Raw genomic sequence first — 21,821 nt, forward strand, 5'->3', positions numbered from 1 at the left:
AGTGGGAGAGGGAGAAGCAGGCTTCCCGCGGAGCTGGGAGCCCGATGCGGGGCTCAATCCCAGGACCTTGGGATCATGACCTGAGCCGAAGGCAGATGCTTAATGACTGAGCCACCCAGGCGCCCCAGTACCATGTTTCTTAAGGCCGCTGCTGAAGCCTTAAAATTTCTCTCTAAACTGTAGATATGTTTCTGGGAGAACACGGATAATCATATCTTCATTTATGCAGCGTTCTGAAAATCTAACCTTTGGGAAATTTTTAGAACTTCAATTCATGTTAAATAAAATTCTTTGCCCTCCACTCAACAATCAAATTAACAATTGTATAAAATGAGACATAAACAATGAAGTAATATTTTACTTATATGAATTGGAAAATATTGATTGCCCAAAGTAAAAAAAAAAAAAAAATACATATTGAGGGACCTATTTTTGAGCTAGATAGGCCAAATACTAAACTTGGTTGCGACACTTGGCTTTTAAGACCTGAAAATGTAAAACAATTAACAGGAAGTTAATAGCTATCACTTGAAAAGGAGAGTGGTCAAATAATTTTGGAAAACGCTGTATTAAACACAGGTGAAATGTTTTCTGTCAGTTTTTGTTTTTGTATGTATGTAGGACTCCTCGGGGATTTTTTTAAAAAATTTTATTATGTTATGTTAATCACCATACATTACATCATTAGTTTTTGATGTAGTGTTCCATGATTCATTGCTGGCGTATAACACCCAGTGCTCCATTCAATATGTGCCCTCTTTAATACCCATCACCAGGCTAACCCATCCCCCCCCCATTCTCTAGAATCCTCAGTTTGTTTTTCAGAGTCCATAGATACTAATATTAAGGAGCTCTGTCAATCTTCAAGAAGAAGAAGAAGCTGGAGTATGCAGCTTCCCATGTAGATGTGACCACAGAATCCTTTCATCAGGCAAGATCTGGCCAGACTAGTGTCTCCTGAGAAATACTGAGTACTTAAACTTTAGTTCCAGAATTCACACCTTCACTAATTTTTGCTAAATTAAAGTAGGCTATTATCCAGATAGTGCATCTGTAGTGTACATAGTGTACTTCCCATGCACTGGGGTTGTACAATACTTAAAATACAGTTCAAGTTTTAATTATTTCTCCTAAAATTAATCAAGGCTATGAATCCACTTCTTTTCCCCTGTCATTTTTATGGAGTTTTTACCTTTTTCAGTGGAGTTGTACAGGACTCAAGTTTGTTTCTTAGAAAAATCCTAACAGAAGTACAAAATGATATACATGCTTACCTCGAGTTGATATAAAAGTTACCATGTAAACATAGCTTTGGGGGTTTTGTGTTCTTATTACTTGAACTGTATCTGGTTTTATAGACCAGAGGTCATTTAAAGCTGATTGCAGTATGAAGTCAGAAGCATCTCCAGGTAGCAAGACTTTTGGATTAAAAAAAAAAAAAAAAAGTCAAATGATTAGAGACTTTAATTAAAAAAAAAGAGTTAAAATCTTTTTGCACTACCATAGCCAGCACTGATGTTTTATATTTGAATTTTTTAAGGCACCTACAGTCTGTATCATATGTTATCACTTAATGTAACTGTTTTGAAACTAATTCAAGTTCAATAATAATGACTACTTAATTGGATTGTGATCTCTTGAAGAGCAAGATTATATTTTATTTTTTTTATTCCCATAGTAATAAGTACTGTGTTTGGAAAACAGTAAGTACCTATCAATATTTACTTATTGAAACAATTAATGGAAATAGCAAAAATTATATATTCAGGTTTATTATAAAATATAGAGATGCAATGTCTTTGTTAACAGATAAATTAGTGTCTCATAGCTTTATCACTTAATTTGAAGAAGAAATTGGAAGAAATGTTTACTTCTCTGTAATGGTGAATTTAATTCTTACTATCTTAACTTACACCTGTGAGTCACAGATATATAAATTCCTTATGTGCACTTAAATATACATTTATCATGATCCTTATACAAGAAAATGATATCATATACCAGGAAGTTGTTTTTACTGATGCCATTTTTTATCCCTAGAAGTCTAAAGGTTTTTCTTCACAATATATTTTTAGCTTTTTTGTCTAGCATACTATTAAAATGATATTTTCCAGACAGTAGAATTTGACTAGAGCTTACATGAAAGTGACTCGTTTCATTTATAAATGAAGAGAAATAAAATCTCCTTTGTTATTTCAACTTACCAGTTTTTTCCATATTATAGATTAATCTATATTGGTAGCGTGAACACGAATTAGCTTCCACGCACGGGCTGGTTACCATGATCCTCTGAACTTCATTAGTTGCACTAGATGTTTCCCAGTTTTCCAATGTTATAACCTATTTCCCAATTAAAAAAAAAACAAAACATAGCTTTACTGTATAGAAAAATACATTTTAAAAGCATGATAGTTAACCACTCAATCCCTCTTGATTGCTCTATTTTACTGTAAATGACAAAATATTTTAAAGTTTCACTCTTATCAAATAACAGCCTCTTGAGTTTTAATACAGATACTCCAAGCCACAAAGTCAGTAATCTTCCATGACCGCCTTGCCCCCAAACGGTATCTTCCCGAGTAAAATTAATAACCAAATAGAGCTCCTATCTTTGAACATATACTTTCTACGAAGCAGATCTATCATCACAGCAAACCTGCACTTCCTGGACAATTGTCGACTGGGATCTGATAACTTGCTCTTCATTCACCGCATCTTCTGTCTGCTGTTCTGTATAGACATTTCTATACTGGTACAAACCAACATCAACGAAGGCACTCAGCCTATACTCCTGCAGCAAGATTTCAAGGTAATATCTGGAAAACACGAATTTTTTCCCAATGACTAAAATTTCAACACTATATAAAACACTGGCCTATACAATGATTTATATTGTAGTATCCCTGATTTTATTTTATTTTATTTTATTTATTTTTATAGCATCCCTGATTTTAAATATTAAAGTTTCATAGTGGTTTGTTAAAATAAAATGAATTATGTAGGCTATCTATACTAGAGAGATACGGAGTTGTCCCCATTCATGACTGATTCAGTTTTGTCAGTAAATATTTATTGAAAAAGAGACTACCCCTTATCCTCATGGAGCTTAAAACAAAATTACATTTACATTGTAATGCAAACTCCCTGGCATAAAACACAGAGGGCATATGGAGTTTAAATACTTTAATATGTATAAGAAAACGACAGGCAGACTTGGATGTATCACATGTTTTGTGTTGGAGTGGTTAAATGTATCAGGGATGGAAGTTTCTCTCTAGTTCCTTAAAGAATGGTTCCACTTATAACTTGGGAAATAAAACATGGTTTCAGGAAACTGTTACTGATTAGATTGATTATGGCCCTCCAACAAGCTGGATCATCCAACTGCTTATCCAGGATAAAGCATTCACTGACCAGCCAATACAGGTGATGAAAAGCTACTGAAAAGCCTTACCCACCTAAATCTCCATCAATGTCGCCACTGCTCCCATCTTTGGAGAGGTCAGCTGGGAGTTCCTCTAAATTGCCTCACAGCATTCAACAGATACCCTCTTGTATGTGAAGAGTATGTATTCACAATTCATGAAAGCCTCTGAATGAGGGACATGTATCACCTCTCATCTTTCTAGGATGACGGGGCTCTGGGTCATCCCCCTCATAGAACTGATATTGGAGCATTACATCAGGCTCCTGGCTGCCCTGAGAACCTGTTTGCCAGCTCCGCCAAATCAATGTGGGCAACACTAAGAACCAGACCTCAAAGAAGCATTAAATTCTGTATCCTTGATAGCAGCTTAAAACTATTCATTAGGTACTTTCTATGTACGAGACACTACACTGAACACTTTGCAGATGTTATTATATTTAATCTTCACAAAATCCTATAAAACCTATATTATTATTCTCTTTGTTCATATGAATGAACTAAGAGAGTTTTAAAGATTGAAAGGCTATTTAAAAATTAGTAACTGAGGTATGATTCAAAGTAGAACAGGGTGACCAAAAAGATATGCACTCAAAGATGGGGCTATATTATCTGAGTAGGATGAATTTGGCAAATGAGCTACCTGTGGAAAGGTCCCAGGGACCACTGTGTAATAAGGCAGCTAGAGTGGCCTCAATTTCAGAATCCACAGCCACCATTATAAGTGTCGGTGTATAAATTCCAAGCTACCTTGCAGGAGGACAGATATCAGACAGCAGATGTATTACGAGTCACTTTCATGTAAGCTCTGTGCTTCTGCCAAGCAGGTAAACTGAACACATTTTCCAAGGCCAAGGCAAAGCCTGAAGGTGTATTAACACTTAATAGCACTAGGGATTAATTAGGTACCCCACTTACCCTAGATTGGCCCAGTGATTCTGGTTAAAAAAGCAAATGTTTAAGTATATAAAGAAGTGATAGGAGGAGGCGGAGGAGAAAGAGAATGGGATGCTTTCCCCATGTCATTAGTACTAAGACTTCAGTGAGAACGTGGAGTATGATTGCTCTCAGGGACCTTTGATCCCAACCCTCTCTCTCTAGCTCCATCAGATCTTCGTGGTGCTGTCTGTGTGCATAATCTCGATGTCTGGAAGGATGGCGTGGTAGAATGAAAAACAAAACAAAAACCTCCTACCATCTAGAAGTGAAGTCTATTTCTTCACCCCTTGAATCTAGATTTGGCCATTTGCTTTGGCCAAAAGGATATTAGCAAAGTGACACAAGCAGAGTCTTAAAAAGTATAAGTGCCATAGCAATTGCTCTCTTTACTGCTGGAACCCCATTCACCAATGTGACCAACCTGGGCTAGCCCCCTGGGAGGTGAGACCATGTGGAGTGGGACATCCCAAATATCTAAGATCCAATCATGCAAAATGAAGTTCCCGACATATGAGTGAGGCCATCCTAGGCCATCAGTCACCAACTAAATTAGCCAGGACCAAAAGAACTGCCCAGCCAATCACAAAATTGGGTTGCTTTAAGCTACTAAATTTGGGGGAGTAGTTTCTTATGCAGCAAAACCTAACAGATACAAATGATAAATGGGAGATGATCTCACTGAATCTACTGACCTCCGTGAAACTTAGCTACTTTGAATATACCATGTCTTTAACCTCCCTGCTTTCTAGCAATCCTGAATGACTTTTTGAATGGGATTATCTGCTATTTGAATGTTAGTCTCATTTTCTCCCTGGTTTTGGCCTTTCAGCACAAAGTGATGTACTCCTTAAGGGCAGGTAGTATATTTTAATATTTTTTGTACTAAATTTCCTGGCTCAAGGTCTAAAATAAATCAATGAATATTAAATATATATTAGCTGTGGTACCAATGCATGTGGTTTTGTGATTTTTCTCTAGAAATATTCAAGAGCTCAGGTGCGTGAGCAGGGAAATTAGATGGCTAGATTGACAAAAAGGTCCTACTAGGACACTAAGAACAGGATTAAGTAAATTTCACAAATTTATAATTTCTGCAACAGGGATAATTTAGATATCAAATTTCCCAGGCTGGCTGAATGCCAGTATTCTTGAAAATATAGACATCATATTTAACAAAATTATAAAGAATGATGAATTATAAATTAAGCCAATAAACTAATGTCACTTCTACCAATAAAGCAAATTGAAAATATTTTTAGATATAAACTTACAGTTTTTAAATACCACACAATAGTTTAATGAAAATAAAAAACAAAACCTTACTCTTTTCCTTTCTGAAGATGAATGTCATCTGATCTTTGTGTTGGACTGGAAAAATAACCATTGGCATTGGAAGAATGATATGCAATCCTCACCTTATCCCAAAAAGAAAGACAGGGAGAGAGAAAGAGAGAGAGAGGAGAACTTATTAATAGATCTTTTCAACCTTTACCTATTTTTCATTTATTATTTGTCAATCCTAGAACTTTTATAAATAGAAAAATATGAAACTACCATATTTTTCTCCTATGATCTATTATCCATGGTAAAATGAAGTTTTTAAAAATTATCAAAGCTCACTTCATACCTTCCATCTTTATCTAACATCAGCACCACTATACCATGAATACACACAAACTGTAGCTTTTCCACAATTAGAACTGTAATTAGAACTGCAATGGACAGGGCGCCTGGGTGGCTCAGTCAGTTAAGCATCTGCCTTCAGCTCAGGTCATGATCTCAGGGTCCTGGGATTGAGCCCCACATCGGGCTCCCTGCTCCACGGGGAGTCTGCTTCTCCCTCTCCCTCTGCCTGCCACTCTGCCTACTTGTGCTCTCTCTCTGTCAAATAAATAAATAAAATCTTTAAAAAAAAAAAACTGCAGTGAAAAATAGAAAAATACATACCAGGAGGAAGGTTGTGATTGTTAAATAAAATACCTTTTGCTCTGTGGAGAGCTTTTAGGGATTTAATCCAAATGAGGTCACTAAAAGTAGGTCTGAAAGATGCTACAGATCACTAAATGGGTCTGCATGCTAGAATGAGAAAACTCTGGGCTCCCCATCAGGAATGACTATATCATCCTTGGAGGAAACATGCTGAAAAGCTACAGTAAAATTAGAATTCATATATTACAGGCAGCAATTTAAACACTATTCAGTCATCAAAAACTGTGCTGTGAAAATTATTTAATAAAATGTGGAAATACTAATATGTGACCAAAATGACTATGAAATTGGATGTATGATCTTATTTATATAAAAGCAAAAAAGACACAAAAAGAAATGACAGACTTCAATCACATAGCCACATAATAGTGAAATAGATCTAGTAGAATAGTGAACTATTTTTACTCTTTCCCAAATTTCCTATGTATGGTTATAATTCTTCCATAATTAAAATAATCTTTAAAGGAAATATATTTTTTTTCCTTCCTAGAGAAAATGTAGATACAGGAAAGCATTTTTTTTTAGGCCATGGGTTTTCTATGGTGACTTTATAGTTCCCATTACACATGTTAAAAAAGACCAAGAACCCAACCGTGTGAAAATATATCTCATAAATGAGATACATATCAAAGTTGTCATATTGCTTTTATAATATTAAATAATATTCCGTAGCTTCCTTACCTTATCTTTTGGATGTCCAGTTTGGCTGAAATAAATAGCATAACGGTCATCACCTTTGATGTAGAATCTATAAACGTCAGAGTCTGGAGCCACCAAAAATCCACTAAAGCGTGCAACAAATGTGTCTTGCTCCATGGGCCAACTATAGGAAGTCGAATCTACCCAACTGGCCCCCATGTACCCTGGCGTTTTTTCATTGTATTCAAGTATCTCTTCAAGATGCACTGGCCGACTATTATTCCATACCTCAAGCTTTAGGCCTCTCCCACCTGAATGTAACAAAATAAAAAAATATTCTCATCAGAATTTTGATGCGTTGTCTCAATGGCCCTCTATTTGGGTGGTGGTTATAGATATTCTATTGCTATTCACGTTTTTAGAGCATGCTTGTAAACAAAACAGTTACACATACCCAAAGATGTACCTCTACCTATAGGATAGAGTGCTGTTAAGAGAGCCTACAATTTATTTATTATTAATGCATATATTTGTACCTCAGATTCTACATATGTAAAATGGGAGTAATATTATTATTTGCATGGTTGCAATGGGGATTGGATATTACTAAGTGCTTTACTTTAGATAATATGATAACTATTACCCCTGATATGACTGATGTTGCTTTATATAGTTAAATCTCAAAACTTCATGATTCAGGCCATTTGATTTCAAAACCTTTGCCTGATTACTCTCTCTAACAAAAGTTACCCAACTGATGGTTTGCAACTAATCAAAGAATGGACAGTTGAAACCTAACGCCCAATGTGACATTATTAGCAGGTGGGGCCCTTGGGAGGTGCTTAGGTCATGAGAGGTCACGAAAGCCCTCATTCATGAGGGCTTATAAAAGAGACTCCACCAAGCTCTCTAGCGCCAAAAAGGTGCCGATCGATGAGGAAGAAAGTTCTCACCAAACACCCAATCTGCTGGTATCGTGATCTGGGACTTCCCGGGCTCCAGAACTGTAAGATATACGTGTTTGTTGTTTATAAGATACCCAGTCTGTGGTATTCTGTTTCAGCAGCCTGAATGAACTAAAAGACTAATGGGATATGTCTTCTTATGTAAATGTAGAAATGGCAATTCTCTCTTCTGGTAACTTACCTGGATAGACAGTTCTGAGAACTTCAGGCTTAGGGGGTGTCTTGCAGTATATGCTATTTTCTGTGACATTCAAAATATCACAGGCTTGACCTAGAGAGAAGCAAGGTGCAGAGCTATTACTACAGAGCTCCAGAATGCAGATCACAATTAGCTTATCTGGAAGTACTTTCTGATGAAAACCAAGTTGCACAAGCAAGAAGCAAAGCCAGGGCTCTTCGTTTCCTTTATATGTTCTCCACAAAGATTATCACTCCTTAATTGCCATACTTTTACACGGCAACGTTTTCCTGGCAACACATCACAAGTCTGAGTTAGGAAATCTTGTGATTTCTGAGAAACAAAATTAAAAACTTGACAAAACTATGTCACTGTAAAAGATTTCACTTCTGAGTCCAGAGTGAAGCCGTATATTCTGTTCCCCACAGAAAAGTTGCTGAATAAATCCATGATGTTCAGAATTTGCAAAAGCAGATGATCACAGCCCTCTTAAAATAAAATAAATAAATACATAAGATGGTGGTTTAGTCCAAGGTACAAGTTCATTTAGTACAAGTTCATTGTAGTCAAATGAAAACAACAGAGATAATAATGCATAAATGGTATTTTCAGAGGCAGACTGAACCAAAACAGACAATTAAAAAATGGGCAAATGAGTAGACATTTTTCCAAAGAAGACAGATGGCCAACAGACACATGAAAAGATGTTAAACATCACTGATCATCAATAAATACAAATCAAAACTACAATGAGGTATCACCTCACACCTGTCAGAATGGCTAAAATCAACAACACAAGAAACAACAGGTGTTGGTAGGGACGTGCAGAAAGGGGAACCTTCTTACGCTGTTGGTAGGAATGCAAACTGGTACATCCACTGTGGAAGACAGTATGGAGGTTCCTCAAAAAGTTGAAAATAGAATTATCCTATTATCCAGCAACTACGCTATTACGTATTTACCCAAAGAAAACAAAAATACTAATTCAAAGGGATACATGCACCCCAGTGTTTATCCCCACAGCATTATTAACAATAGCCAAATTGTGTGAAGAGCCCAAGTGTCCGTCAAGTGATGAATGGATAAAGAAGATCTAGTATATATAAAGCCACAAAAAAGAATGAAATCTTGCCATTTGTGATGACATGGATGGAGCTAGAGAGTATTATGCTATGCAAAGTAAGTCAGTCAGAGAAAGAAAAATACCGTATGATTTCACTCATATGTGGAATTTAAGAAACAAATGAGCAGGGCTCCTGGGTGGCTCAGTTGGTTAAGCAACTGCCTTCGGCTCAGGTCATGATCCTGGAGCTTCTCCCTCTGACCCTCCACCCTCTCATGCTCTCTCTCTATCATTCTCTCTCTCTCAATAAACAAATAAAAATCTTTAAAAAAGAAACAAATGAGCAAAGGGGGGAGAAAAAGAGAGAGGCAAACCTAGAAACAGACTCTTACCTATAGAAAACAAACTGATGGTTACCAGAGGGGAAGTGGGGGGACATGTTAAATAAGTGATGGGATAAGGAGTGCACTTGTTGTGATGAGCACTGGGTGTTGCACGGACGTGCTGAATCGTTACACTGTATACCTGTAGCTAATATGACACTGTATACACTGTGTATTAACTAACTGGAGTTTAAATAAAAACTTGGAAGAAAAAATAAAATACATCCAGTTTACTATATGTAATTATACTCCAATAAATTAGTTAGAATTTAAAATTTTAAAAAAACCTTAAAAAAGTCATGTAATTTTAAAAAAGAAATTACTGAGGATTCAAAATCTCAAACCTTGTCACATTGATGGCAATGAAAAATAAAAAATTAACATGTCATATTTGCATATCAACTGTATCACAATATCATAAAACACAGTATATAAATTAAAGATATTTTGTATTTTGTGCCCGATTTTAATATTTGAAACATTTATATTTAAAATTTCAGAAAACATATATGATATTTAAAAATCTTATTGCCTAGGTTTTAATATTTATGCAGGTGACCAGTAAGGATTCACAGGGATAAGAAAGATATTGTGTAAATGTTAGATGAGGCTACTTTATATTAATTTCTTCTCTTGAAATCACATTTTGGCAGGCTCATGGGCAGATTCCTTAAAAGTAGAAAGTACCTAAGCAGAGGGATGTATCAGAAAAAGTATGTGTCCAGTTGCATGGCCAGACACGTAGTCGTTTGCTCAAGGTAGGGAAGGCCATTACGACTGAGTGGGAAGATCTCCACTATTATATTCATCCTCCATCTCCTTTTTGAGCTGCACAGCTCCCTACCTTGAACAGACCTAACCTAGATACATAAAAACGATGCATAACCAGAGAATCAAGCTCTATTCACATTTGTAAAAATGTAACACATCAATTAATGTTCTTTCCAAGGCCAATATCATCAGTAATTCCTGATGATGTCCAGATAAGTCACAATAAATGAAAAGGGGATGAGAAGAGTATCCCCAAGTACTTTTAATTTTCTCATAACTAATGAACCCATTGAGAATTAACAACAGTTCAAGAAGGGCATTTAAAAGTTTGTTAAATAAAGGGTACGTGTGTCTCAAAGTGTGGTGAGAATTTGTGGAAGGTAGCCATGTTGCTACCATAAAATGCCTTTTGATGATGACCTAAGAGCCCAAGTCGTGGTCATGTAAGGCCCTCCCTGGAAGGTCCCAGTGGGAAAAGTATCACACCCTGGAACCAAATGCCCATGTGAAAATACGCAGCTTTAAATTTAAGACATTAATTGAAAAAGGACTATTATTCTTCTTACAAATTATTAAATAAAAGCCAGGACTTGTTCTTATAATGTAATATATTAAAAGTCATAAACAATACCTCCAACGAGAACCCTGACAGGGGAATCTGTCTGATCAAAGAACCGTCCACTTATTGTTAGCACGGTGCCACCTTGAATGCTTCCTTGTGAAGGGGAAATCATAGTGACCTCTGGAGAGAGGGAGGAGAAGCACATTAAAGAAAATGTCCTGAATATTACACATCAACACAAAAGCTTGATATTTATAAATTTTCCATATTACCTCGCCTTAACACATAGCACAGCATAGGTAGTGGACTGACCAAATGAATGAATTGGGTGTTTCAATTTTGTCCTGCAAAGAGGACAGTTAGCATGGCTTTCACAGAGCCCTACATCTCATGGGGACCAGGTTTTAGTGGTGACTGCTACTAAAGAGACACTGGTAATGGAGGACGCAGGAATTAAGGAAAATCTGGGCTGAGGATAGATGTTTGATTCCAAAAGAAAACACAGGAAGGCAGGAGAACAGCCTCTTCTCCCCTATGCTCTTAAAGAATAAATCTTTCTTCTATTTCTAAGTCAACAATTTATACTTTTCTCATATAGTAATACATTAACTATGACTGTAAGTCTTTTGGTTTCATATATAAAAGTTCCAGGTATATTAGTAAAATAGCCCAGTGCATGATATATGGTAGATTCTTATTCAAATTTATTCTTATTAGTTCTATCTATCAAAGCTCTATGTATTTTTACATACGAGTTTCACATTAAATAGAAAAAGCTGGATATATCATATTTGACTGATTCCAAGACACTTTTTTTCACATTTGAACATCTTTGAAATCTGAATGTGCCACTCCATCACTCCTGACCTAGAATGAAGTGTAATTCTTCCAGGAGGATTTGTGTTTGCTTCCCACACTCTCCTAGGAGTCTACCAACCTTAGATCTCTGTAAGTTAAAATAAATAATAATCTGCTTGAGTATTCTTTTGGACCACACTGAGACCATACATCTGAGAGAGTCCTGCCTGGCTTGTAGTTTAAATTGACAGTGGAGATTTTTTTCTCCCCCTCCCTTGACCAACAGCCCAAGTGGAGACATGCAAGTTACCCTTCTGTCTCTTTTAGAGTGATGAGCTGGTTTCTCAATCAACCTTATATTAAAAATATAGTTTTCTGGGTCCTAGCTTAATGTCAGAGCTTCCTATTAGACTCCCCATCTTGGGTGTTTTTCCTTTCCTAGCAGTACATAAAATAATGTAGTATGCCTTAAGTCCTTATTGTCATTGATTTGATGAAATGAAGTACACACATCTCTCTGTCTCTCTCATTCTTTCTCTCTGTCACACACACACACACACACACACACACACACAGAGTGCACATACCTGCATATGTTTGAAACATTGAAATTTTATTTAGAGAAGAAACAAAATATGCCATTTTTTGTGGGAAACTCCTGTGTAAAGAAAAAAAAGGTAAAAATCCTTACTTTAAAACTGAACTTTATTTTAGGAAAAATGTTATTTTTTTAGTGATATAAATCATGTCATAATTTGCAAAGGAGCTGGACAGAACATTTTGGGGAGATAAAAATGTTCTACATCTTGATACAGTTACTGATTACACAAATATACAAGCACACAAATACTCAAACATTCCTTGGTCAGACCTTACTGAACTGCACACTTAAATTATACACATTTTATTTTATGCAAATTATACCTCAATAAAGAATTCATATTAACAGAAAAAAACATGAAGTCTTCATGAAGGCTTTTGTGTTAACCACCCTCCTCTCTCCTGTCTTATAACCCATTTAGCATTAGAATAACTAACATGACTGAACACTTATCAGATATCATGCTAAAGTTTTTAAGCTTTTAACCTAAGATTTTTTTAAGCTTTTAATTTATTATGCCATTTTATCCTACATTCACCCCGTGAGGTAGGTTCAGCTCAGAGAATCTATTTATCTTACTCAAGATCACAAAGGGAGTAAGTAGCAGAAACAGAATTTGAAGCCTGGCAGTTTGAGTCCTGAGCCCTGGCTCCTCACCTGTGTCCTATACAGTTTTCTCCTGTCACTAATCCTTGTAAGAGCACAATGAATGAAAGCAGGTCAACAATAATCCAATAATCCAGAGTTAAATCACCCTTAATAAACACAGAACCTATTCATAGTTTTTGGTGGATGCAGACTTGCACTTCATAGCCTGGAGAGCAAGGAAGGGAAGGAATCTGATCCTAGAAATTAAATACTGTTTCCTCAATTACCTCAATGAAATTCATAATAGAGAAGTTAAGAAATTGAAATGTTAAGACTCAAAACCCATTCATTATATTTATAACACACTGAACTCGAATCTAAAAGGATAACGCAAATCTTGTGGTTGAGACCAACAGTAAACTCGTATAAATCTAACCCAAGCATTATAATGGGCATTTGCAAGACTAAAGAGTCTCTGGAAATTCTGTATGCTAAATTAGTTACTTAAGAAGTTCATACTGGATTTATATTTGTATGCTATAAGCCTTTCAGTTGAATTCTCAAAGATCTGAAATGATGCCAGCTCCAACAATATTGTCTGTGGTCAGATTCTGGATCTGAAAAATTAACCCTGCTTCTTAAGTTGGTGGGAAAATTGCCTCCTGAAATAAAATTTGAATGTAATTTATTTGGTATGACACTGAGGTGATTTTCACTAATTCATTGATAATGACTAGGCATTTCTCAATTAAGGCAGACTCATCTGAACCTTATCAGTTTGGAACAGCTGTTGTTTGAACTTGGGGTAATAGAGGAGAGAAGGTTAGCTATTAAAAGAAATACAGAATGGGAGTCACAATGGTCTTTAATTGGTTCATTTGATATTCAGGAATGCTCCTGAAATTTGTAAAATATGGATTTTTTAATTTAAAGGATGATTTAACATTTTTTAAATGCCATGTGATCATGAAACTGCTTTTAAGTAGTAAATGCCATATTTTTAACAGTTATCTTAAAATTCCTAAGATTGTTTTATATAGAAACAGAGTTTCCTCAGTTCTGAGACATTAATACAAAAGAACAGCCACTGGCTTTAAAACAAGAATTATTAGTCAAGATCACAGAATCAACTATTTTAAGCCGTATTTTTGCCTATATTATGTGCAAATTTTCTGGCTTTTTAAAATGGAAAGTTTCAGGGCATGTTAATGCAACACATTGATTTATATATACTTATCAATCACATTCAAGCTTGATCACTCAAACCTATTTTTGGATAATTATTTCTTTGAGAAATATATGATGGATTTGGTAATTAATACCTTTCATACAGACTCAGAATTAAGAATTCATCTTTTTCACCTGAAGAAGAATGACAATGAGAACATTAAAAAAAAAAAAAGTATATGTAGTTCAGGAAATCATTTAAAACTCAATAATTATTGCTTCTAACATGATTTTCTAGTATTTTCAATAAAATCCTATTGCCCTATCTATATCAAGTTATATGTATGTAGGTCATGTCCTTGCAGAAAATAACTGGTAAATCATGGGACTCTAAGTCATTTGCCCCATGTAAATCACAAAGGTGAATCTTAGTACCATTTACATACCATCCACAATGGTTTGCCCTTGAATTATAATATTCTTCATGGTTTGGTCCAGTCTATATTGGTCTATAAGAAAGTGTGCAACCCAGTCATCATTTTGTTATAAACCTATTGCCTCTAGGTGTCTGGAACCAGAAGATCTTTAAATACAATGATAATGGATTGGGGCTCACCACCTCAATTGCAGCTTCATGCATGCAGGGACCAAATATCACCCTTCTCTTGCGTCTGTGAGCATTAACCAGGAATAACATCTACTTTGACTGTAATATTGCCTTTCTTTTCAATCTTTTTAATCTTTTTCAATCTTTTCTAATCATCTCTCTTCAGAAACAAAAAAAAATATCAACAGACATATCCTATTATTGATCTACTACAGCTATATTAGTATTGGATGGCTAAATACTGTGATTTATTTGAATTTCTATTAACCAGCTCATTTTCTCATTGGGAGACACTATGACATTTTGGGGAGAATAATTCATTTAGGTTTGGAGCATCTCAGTCCTGCCCACAAAAGGCCATTAGCATGCCCCAGTTACTATGACAGCCAACAAATGCCCCCCACACATTTGCAAATGCACAGAGAAGTGGGGTAATCCTGCCATGGTTAAAGAATCCTGTGTCAGGATGTTAAGTAGTGAGGAGATGTGGTTCTGTGGCTGAAAGCCTCCACCACTCCTGGCAGAGCCCTGAAATGAAAAGCTCAGGGTCTGGAGCTGGGCTGTGTGTGTTCACACACCAACGCTGCTTCCAACTAGGTGAATATCCATGGGCAAATTATTCAACTTTCCTGAATCTCATTTTTCCCAGTGTGCAACACAGAGGGGATGATAACACTCAGTTTTATAGGTTCTTTGGGAGTCTTCAACCAGACAATATATGTAAAGTGCTTAGTACCATGCCTGCCACTAAATGTTCTGTATTATGATTATCTATGATATGAGGGTTGCAACATGTGTTGAGATTTGCATATTCTGACATTTCTATAAATATATGGTAATCTTTCTTAGTGAAATTAGGATGTAGGATATCTGGAACTGATTTCTAGCTTTATTAAAAATCGTGAATAAAAGTTATTAACATATGGTGCTAAGACGGACATTTGCAAGCTGTAACTACTATCTTTCATCACTCAGTATGTCTTGATACTTTAAATGAACACCTTTATCAGGTAATATTTACCATGGGATTTTATTTTTTCTTATATTAGTTCAAATCAAAACTGAACTATTCAGTTATCAAAAAAATTACAATTAAGTCAGAAGAGCTGTAAGACATAAAAGAACACTTTCAATATCACAATCAAAGATTTGTTTGTTGTTTTAGGTAATGTTAAATTTCCCAACAGTTGGAAGACTGTGTCTGAGGCACAAAGTAGAGCAAGGGAATGACAGACCCCTTAAATGTTAATTTGGGAAAAAAAGTGATTAGTTTTTTAATCTCTGGACCTATAGCACAAAGTAAATATATACTTTTATTTTATTTACCCAGTTGAATCAATTATGAAAATTATTATTTACAAAATGACCTACCTTCCATAATCACTATCTAAGATGAAGCTGACATTGTGATGACCTGGAATTAATTAAAATACACAATTAAATTTCCAATCACAGGAGAACAAGAACTATATATTATAAATCTGATTTAAAAGCAAAGAAATTTAAAATTAAAGCTGTAATTATGCAACCATTTATTAATCCTCAAAGACATGACAATGAACTATCTGAAACGAGTATCTAGTATTTTAAAATATACATACTAAGATGTCTCGAGGTTATAACTAGAAAAACTTGACAAAATATAATAATGAATGAAGAATGATAAAAACAACATATACATAATCATCTGCCCTCAAATTTCTTTCATTCGTTCAACAGCTACTTAATTGGATGAGACACTCTGTTAGGGGCTGGCCATGCAGGGTGAGCACTCAGTTTGCTCTTCTAACAGAGCATATTGTGCAGGGAGGGATTCAGTCAGTCAAGAGCAGTGACAAAGAGAACTAAAAACTGCGATAAAGCTATCAAAGAAAAGGAGAATGAACTTGGAGAGTGGAAGGCAGGGCATCAGGGAAGGGTTTTTTGACAACACGACATTTTATCTGAAATTCTCATGATGGGAGGCTTGCAGAGGCTCTGAGACAGAATAAAGTGAAGCCCATTCTAGAACTAAAAGATTATGATGGGTGCTAGCTGAACCTACTGCGGTAATCATTTCACAATATATGTAAATCAAGCCATCATGTTATATGACTTAAACTCATACAGTGATGTATGTCAGTATAAAACTGGAAAAAAAAGAACTATAAGATCTATGTGCCTGGAGTACATAGAGCAAGGGGGAAGAAAACGACATAAAATTAAAGCTACAGGGAAAACAGCTAAATTAATAATGGAATTTTCTGGAGGACAGAAGAATAAAAAAAAAAGAGAGAGAAAGAAATTTGAAGAAGCTTACCTTAAATGTAAACCTTAGGAAAAAGGTAATTCATATATGCTCACATGAAACTGAAGAGGAGCCAAGGTAAAGAGGAAATGTTAATTTTAAAAAAAGGGATGAAGCTGCAGGGGAGGTCTAAGAGAATGCAAAAAAAGGAAATAGAGTCAGGCATTTCTGAGAATTATGAAGAATGGTGATCAACATTTACCAATGTAAGTTCCAGTCGTCTTACAAATCATAGAACCCATGTCTCCGTTTGGATGATCTAATTTTAGACCATACCTAATAAAATATATATGTTAATTTCAAAGTTTATATTGACACTCAAGTTCTAAAATAATATGTTTCCCCTTCTTAAGTATCTGTATAATAAAGACGCATTTATTGTCAGATAAATAAATAAATAAAATACTGTGTTTCCCTTAAAAGCACTTTATGGACTTTGAATATGTATCAGGCTAGAAACTATCTCTTTAACAAAAATTTCTGTGAAATGAAAATATTTCCCGGCCTGGGTTGAAGATACTTGCCTAAAGCTTCCTTTTACAATTAAATATTTTGTAGTTAATTTGGCTATCCCCATTGATATTCCTCTTAAATATTTTTAAATATTACCAAGTGAAACAATTATTTGATAAAAATGTTTCTCAAAACATCTTAAAACATAATAATCTAAACAATAGTTCATATTGTTCATATCAATAGTTCATATCATCTCGACTGGAGACAATAGGGGTTATCAGGTTACATCTAACTATATAAATGATTGTTAATTTACTATATAAAACATTATAATTTATACTGTATTTTAAAGGATTCAGCTATACAGTATTGCTAGACATTATTACTTAAACTGGTATGTTTATATCTACTGTTTACTTTCCAAAGAAAATTATTTGAATAACTTACAAATTATCAGATTGTGGTATGAGAAGCTCACAGGGCATTCCTCCAATATAAACTCTGTATAAATATTTTATTGGAAAAGATCAAGTTATATTTAGTAAATCATTTCAAAATGCTCTCCTCCCACCAAGCTGACTAACACCTTATATTTTTCTCTCAATCACTTATTATTATCCATCACACATTCGTTCAACAAACACCTGTTTTATTACCTATTATGTTGCAGTCTCTGCTGTAGACACTGGCCCATGTCAGGGAACAAAACAAAAATCCTGCCCTTGTGGGACTGACATTCTAACTGGGGGAGGCCTGATAATAGACATGATAATTATAGGATACTTGGTGTGTTAGAAAGTGGTAATACCACAGGGATAGAAAATGTGGAAACAGATAATGGGAACCCTTCCACCTGCAGTTCAATTAATTCAAATACAAAACAGAATTTTATGTTTTGTAACATACAGTAAGTTTCAAACTATAGGTAGGAATTAAAGGAGGGCCACAGCCGAAGCCCCACAAGTAATCAGGATGAAGAGAACAACTAACATCCTCAGTGCCATTGCAATGGAAATCCCAAGCTGAGAAGAGGCAGGGTCGGGCTGCAGGGAAACCTTGGCCTTTGCATTTTCCCAGCTGACCAGGTTGACTACTGCTTTAAGGATGTTAGAACCTGATGCTATTGGAGGCTTGCAGGCAGGACCCACAGGTATTGTATTCTTGGCCACACTCAAAATAAACCACCCAGCTTCTGTGCCAACAAATCCCAGATTCAAAGTAACTGCAGATACAAACCTGAACTCTTAAAAAGTAAGGACTTCCATTTGCAGAGAACTTTAAACTTTTTAATAAACGTGTACACACAAATCCTTTCATTTATCATTACATTAGGTTTGTAATACAAGTACAATACTGTACCCATTGTAGAGATTTATGGATACATATTCTCCTTCTAAACTCCCGCTTTCTTGTGTCTAAATAATTTTAGCAGCTAACAATGGCACTTACCATGTTTAATCCTCACAACCATCTTACCCTTCCATTTTATAGATGAAAAAACTGAGGCAGGAAGGTTAAGTAGCTTGCTCAAGCCTACAGCCAGTAAGGAATAGAGCAGGAATTCAAACCCAGGCAGTTGGGCTCCAGCAGGTGCTATTACCCATGCTCCGTAATCCCCACAGTGGTCTGGGTTTGCCTATCAATGGCAATACTACACTATTTGGCCATATATATATATATTTTTTTAAGTTTTTCTCATCTTATCTTTTAGACCAAAATCTCCTTAGTGGGCACCAAGCCCTTTTTGCATGTCCTTTATAATTTGTACCTAGTCTGAGTTTGGAGATTAGGCTGAATTGAAAGATTTGTGAGAAACAGAAGCAGCTTGAACACTCTGGGGTCCTGACTTCCTGCCCAGTACATGGCCCATTGCTCCCTGCTAACGGGATTCAGGCACAGTGAAATGTAGAAATGGGATAGACCCAGTTCTAAGGCCTTCGCCTCTCACATTAATAGGTGTGTGAAAGTTTTTCTGTGTTTATATATAGTATCTCAGGGTTTCAGAGTACGTGGGCTGGGTAGCCTGATCTCTGAGGTCCCTGCTGACTGCAATTCTGTGATTCCATGAAATAGTTTCTATCCATTCCTTTGTATTGAACAGAAGTAAATTTCAGTTACAGTGGGGGGTGGGGAAGGAACCTCCTTAAAGATTAAGCTTTCTATTTCTTAGCATTATTATAGCAAAGGATGATTTAGAAAACCCCATCTAAGAATTGGAATATAAACCATTCATAACATTCAACTATATGGAAGCAAACAAAATATTTATGCTAACATTTGTTTCTCTATTTAGTACTTACTACATGTAAGGAACCAATATGAACATTTCCAGAATATTATAGATGCATACAAATGTGATTTAATTGAGTTCTACCTCATAGAATGCCACCTAAATTACCCTTATTTCATTTAGTAAAACCTTTCAAATTACTTGTTTTATAAAACTATATACATGTATATGTGTATATATACATATCACCTTTTTAATATTTAAAAAAATTCTCTAATTGCTGTATGAATTGTTATCTAATTTATCTATTTATCCATTTTACACCAGTATTTAATAAGCATGGAGCCTTTTGAAAGCTGATTCTGAACTTCCTTCTGTGGGGAATGAACAGGGCTGTCAGTCAAGGCAGCACTAAGAAAACCACACCCATGCTACAGAAAGATTAGTGACAAAGCTAGCTTCCAATGCAAAATGTGGACAATTATTTTTTGATATTAGGTAACTAGCCAATGTTACCATCTGGTCCATAGCTGGTAAATGGAGGAACCAGCATTCAAACCCGAGGCTGTTAATAAGTTATTGACCATTTTTTTAGTTTCAGCCTTCTCCCATACACCACTACAGTAGAAGAAAAAAGGCCAAACTGCATGTCAGGAGACTCCAGTTCTCGGATCTTGACTAAGCTATGGACCTCCAGGCTACACAGTTACATATATATGCAAAATGAGGCACATATATATTATTACTGAATAATATAAAGTTCTATGACTAACTCACTTACTATTGGGCTTGCCTCCATGTGACTTCTATTAATAAAATCTATCACAAAGGGCGCCTGGGTGGCTCAGTCATTAAGTGTCTGCCTTCGGTTCAGGTCATGATCCCAGGGTCCTGGGATCGAGCCCCATATCGGGCTCCCTGCACAGTGGGGAGTCTGCTTCTCCCACTCCCCCTGCTTGTGTTCCCTCTCTCACTGTGTCTCTCTCTGTCAAATAAATAAATAAAATCTTAAAAAATAATAATAATAAAATCTATCACAGAAAATGAAAGAATTATGTCAGAGCAAAAAAGAAAGGCATATTGGCCACTGCTTCCATGTCAATGAATCATCCAACAGTCTCCTTTTCTTCCTATAATATGGCTGAAAATATGCTGGTTAATCCCCTCACACTGTAGTGATTTTTAATATCATTGAGCCCATTATTTTTGGAATACCAGCTCCCACCTGAGTGATAAGAATACGTTTCCACATCGAAAATTTACCTCAAAATCCTAACATTTTTCCCATTTGAGCTTAATGCAGTGTTACTTCCATAGACATCAGTGAAGATTCTGCCTTGGATAGTTATTAGTGTGCCTACAACAAACAAACAAAAAATTCTGTGTAAGATTACCTACCCACACACCCATACACTTAATACCAAAACATTAGAGGTATTCCTAATGAAACCAGGACCTGGACACTTATATCCCATGTTCATGGCTATTGTTTAACACTGTTCTGAAAGTTCTAATAAATACAATAAAACATGAGTGAGTATGTATAGTATTAAATCAATATTTATTAGTATTTGTAAATTAAAGAAGTTTTTCATGGAAAACAATGAATTACTCAAAAAATATTGCCTGGGTCATGAATGATCTATTTGAAAAAATAAATAAGCTCCAACTTTACTTTATGCCAAAAAAGTAAATAAATCCTAGGAGAAATAAAAATTAAATATAAAAATAAAACCATAAAAACTCTTGAAAATAAGTATAAATTTATATAATACTTATATAATTGGGGTGGTATGGCCTTCTACAGCATAAAAATGAAGGAAGAAATAACAATAATTAAAATCTATAGATCGAATTTAAAAAATTAAAAATGTCCAAATGACAGGAAAAACCATTAATAAAATTTAAAAGCAAATGGTAAATTAAAAAATATTTCCCACATATATGGTATATAAATAGTTAATATCCTTAAAATATAAAGAATTCTTATAACTTAATATGGAAAAAAATTGACTAGCATTAAATTAAACTGGGAGATGAATAAGTAATTTATAAAAGAAGAAATACAAAGGCCAATAAATATACATAAATAAGTAAATTTAATTGCATAAATCAAGAATTGGAAAAATTAGAAATAAGCTACTATATTTTTCATATAAATACTTGAAAAAATT

At 35.2% G+C, this 21,821-nt stretch overlaps 1 protein-coding gene across 1 annotated transcript in view; it reads right to left on the reverse strand.

The window, feature by feature from the left end:
• Positions 1-21,821, reverse strand: part of PKHD1L1 (PKHD1 like 1) — a 153,491-nt gene that overhangs the window by 118,042 nt on the left and 13,628 nt on the right. The window contains exons 6-17 of the mRNA XM_078072084.1: positions 20,911-21,004; positions 17,865-17,918; positions 17,164-17,237; positions 16,046-16,088; positions 12,299-12,369; positions 10,983-11,093; positions 8,138-8,227; positions 7,034-7,302; positions 5,687-5,778; positions 2,657-2,816; positions 2,205-2,340; positions 1,275-1,418 (exon numbers count right to left, since the gene is read on the reverse strand). Of these exons, the coding sequence (XP_077928210.1) occupies positions 1,275-1,418; positions 2,205-2,340; positions 2,657-2,816; positions 5,687-5,778; positions 7,034-7,302; positions 8,138-8,227; positions 10,983-11,093; positions 12,299-12,369; positions 16,046-16,088; positions 17,164-17,237; positions 17,865-17,918; positions 20,911-21,004 (1,338 nt within the window). The remainder of the gene's footprint in view (positions 1-1,274; positions 1,419-2,204; positions 2,341-2,656; positions 2,817-5,686; positions 5,779-7,033; positions 7,303-8,137; positions 8,228-10,982; positions 11,094-12,298; positions 12,370-16,045; positions 16,089-17,163; positions 17,238-17,864; positions 17,919-20,910; positions 21,005-21,821) is intronic.

The sequence above is a fragment of the Halichoerus grypus genome, chromosome 5 (assembly GCF_964656455.1).
Source record: "Halichoerus grypus chromosome 5, mHalGry1.hap1.1, whole genome shotgun sequence".
Lineage (NCBI taxonomy): Eukaryota > Metazoa > Chordata > Mammalia > Carnivora > Phocidae > Halichoerus > Halichoerus grypus.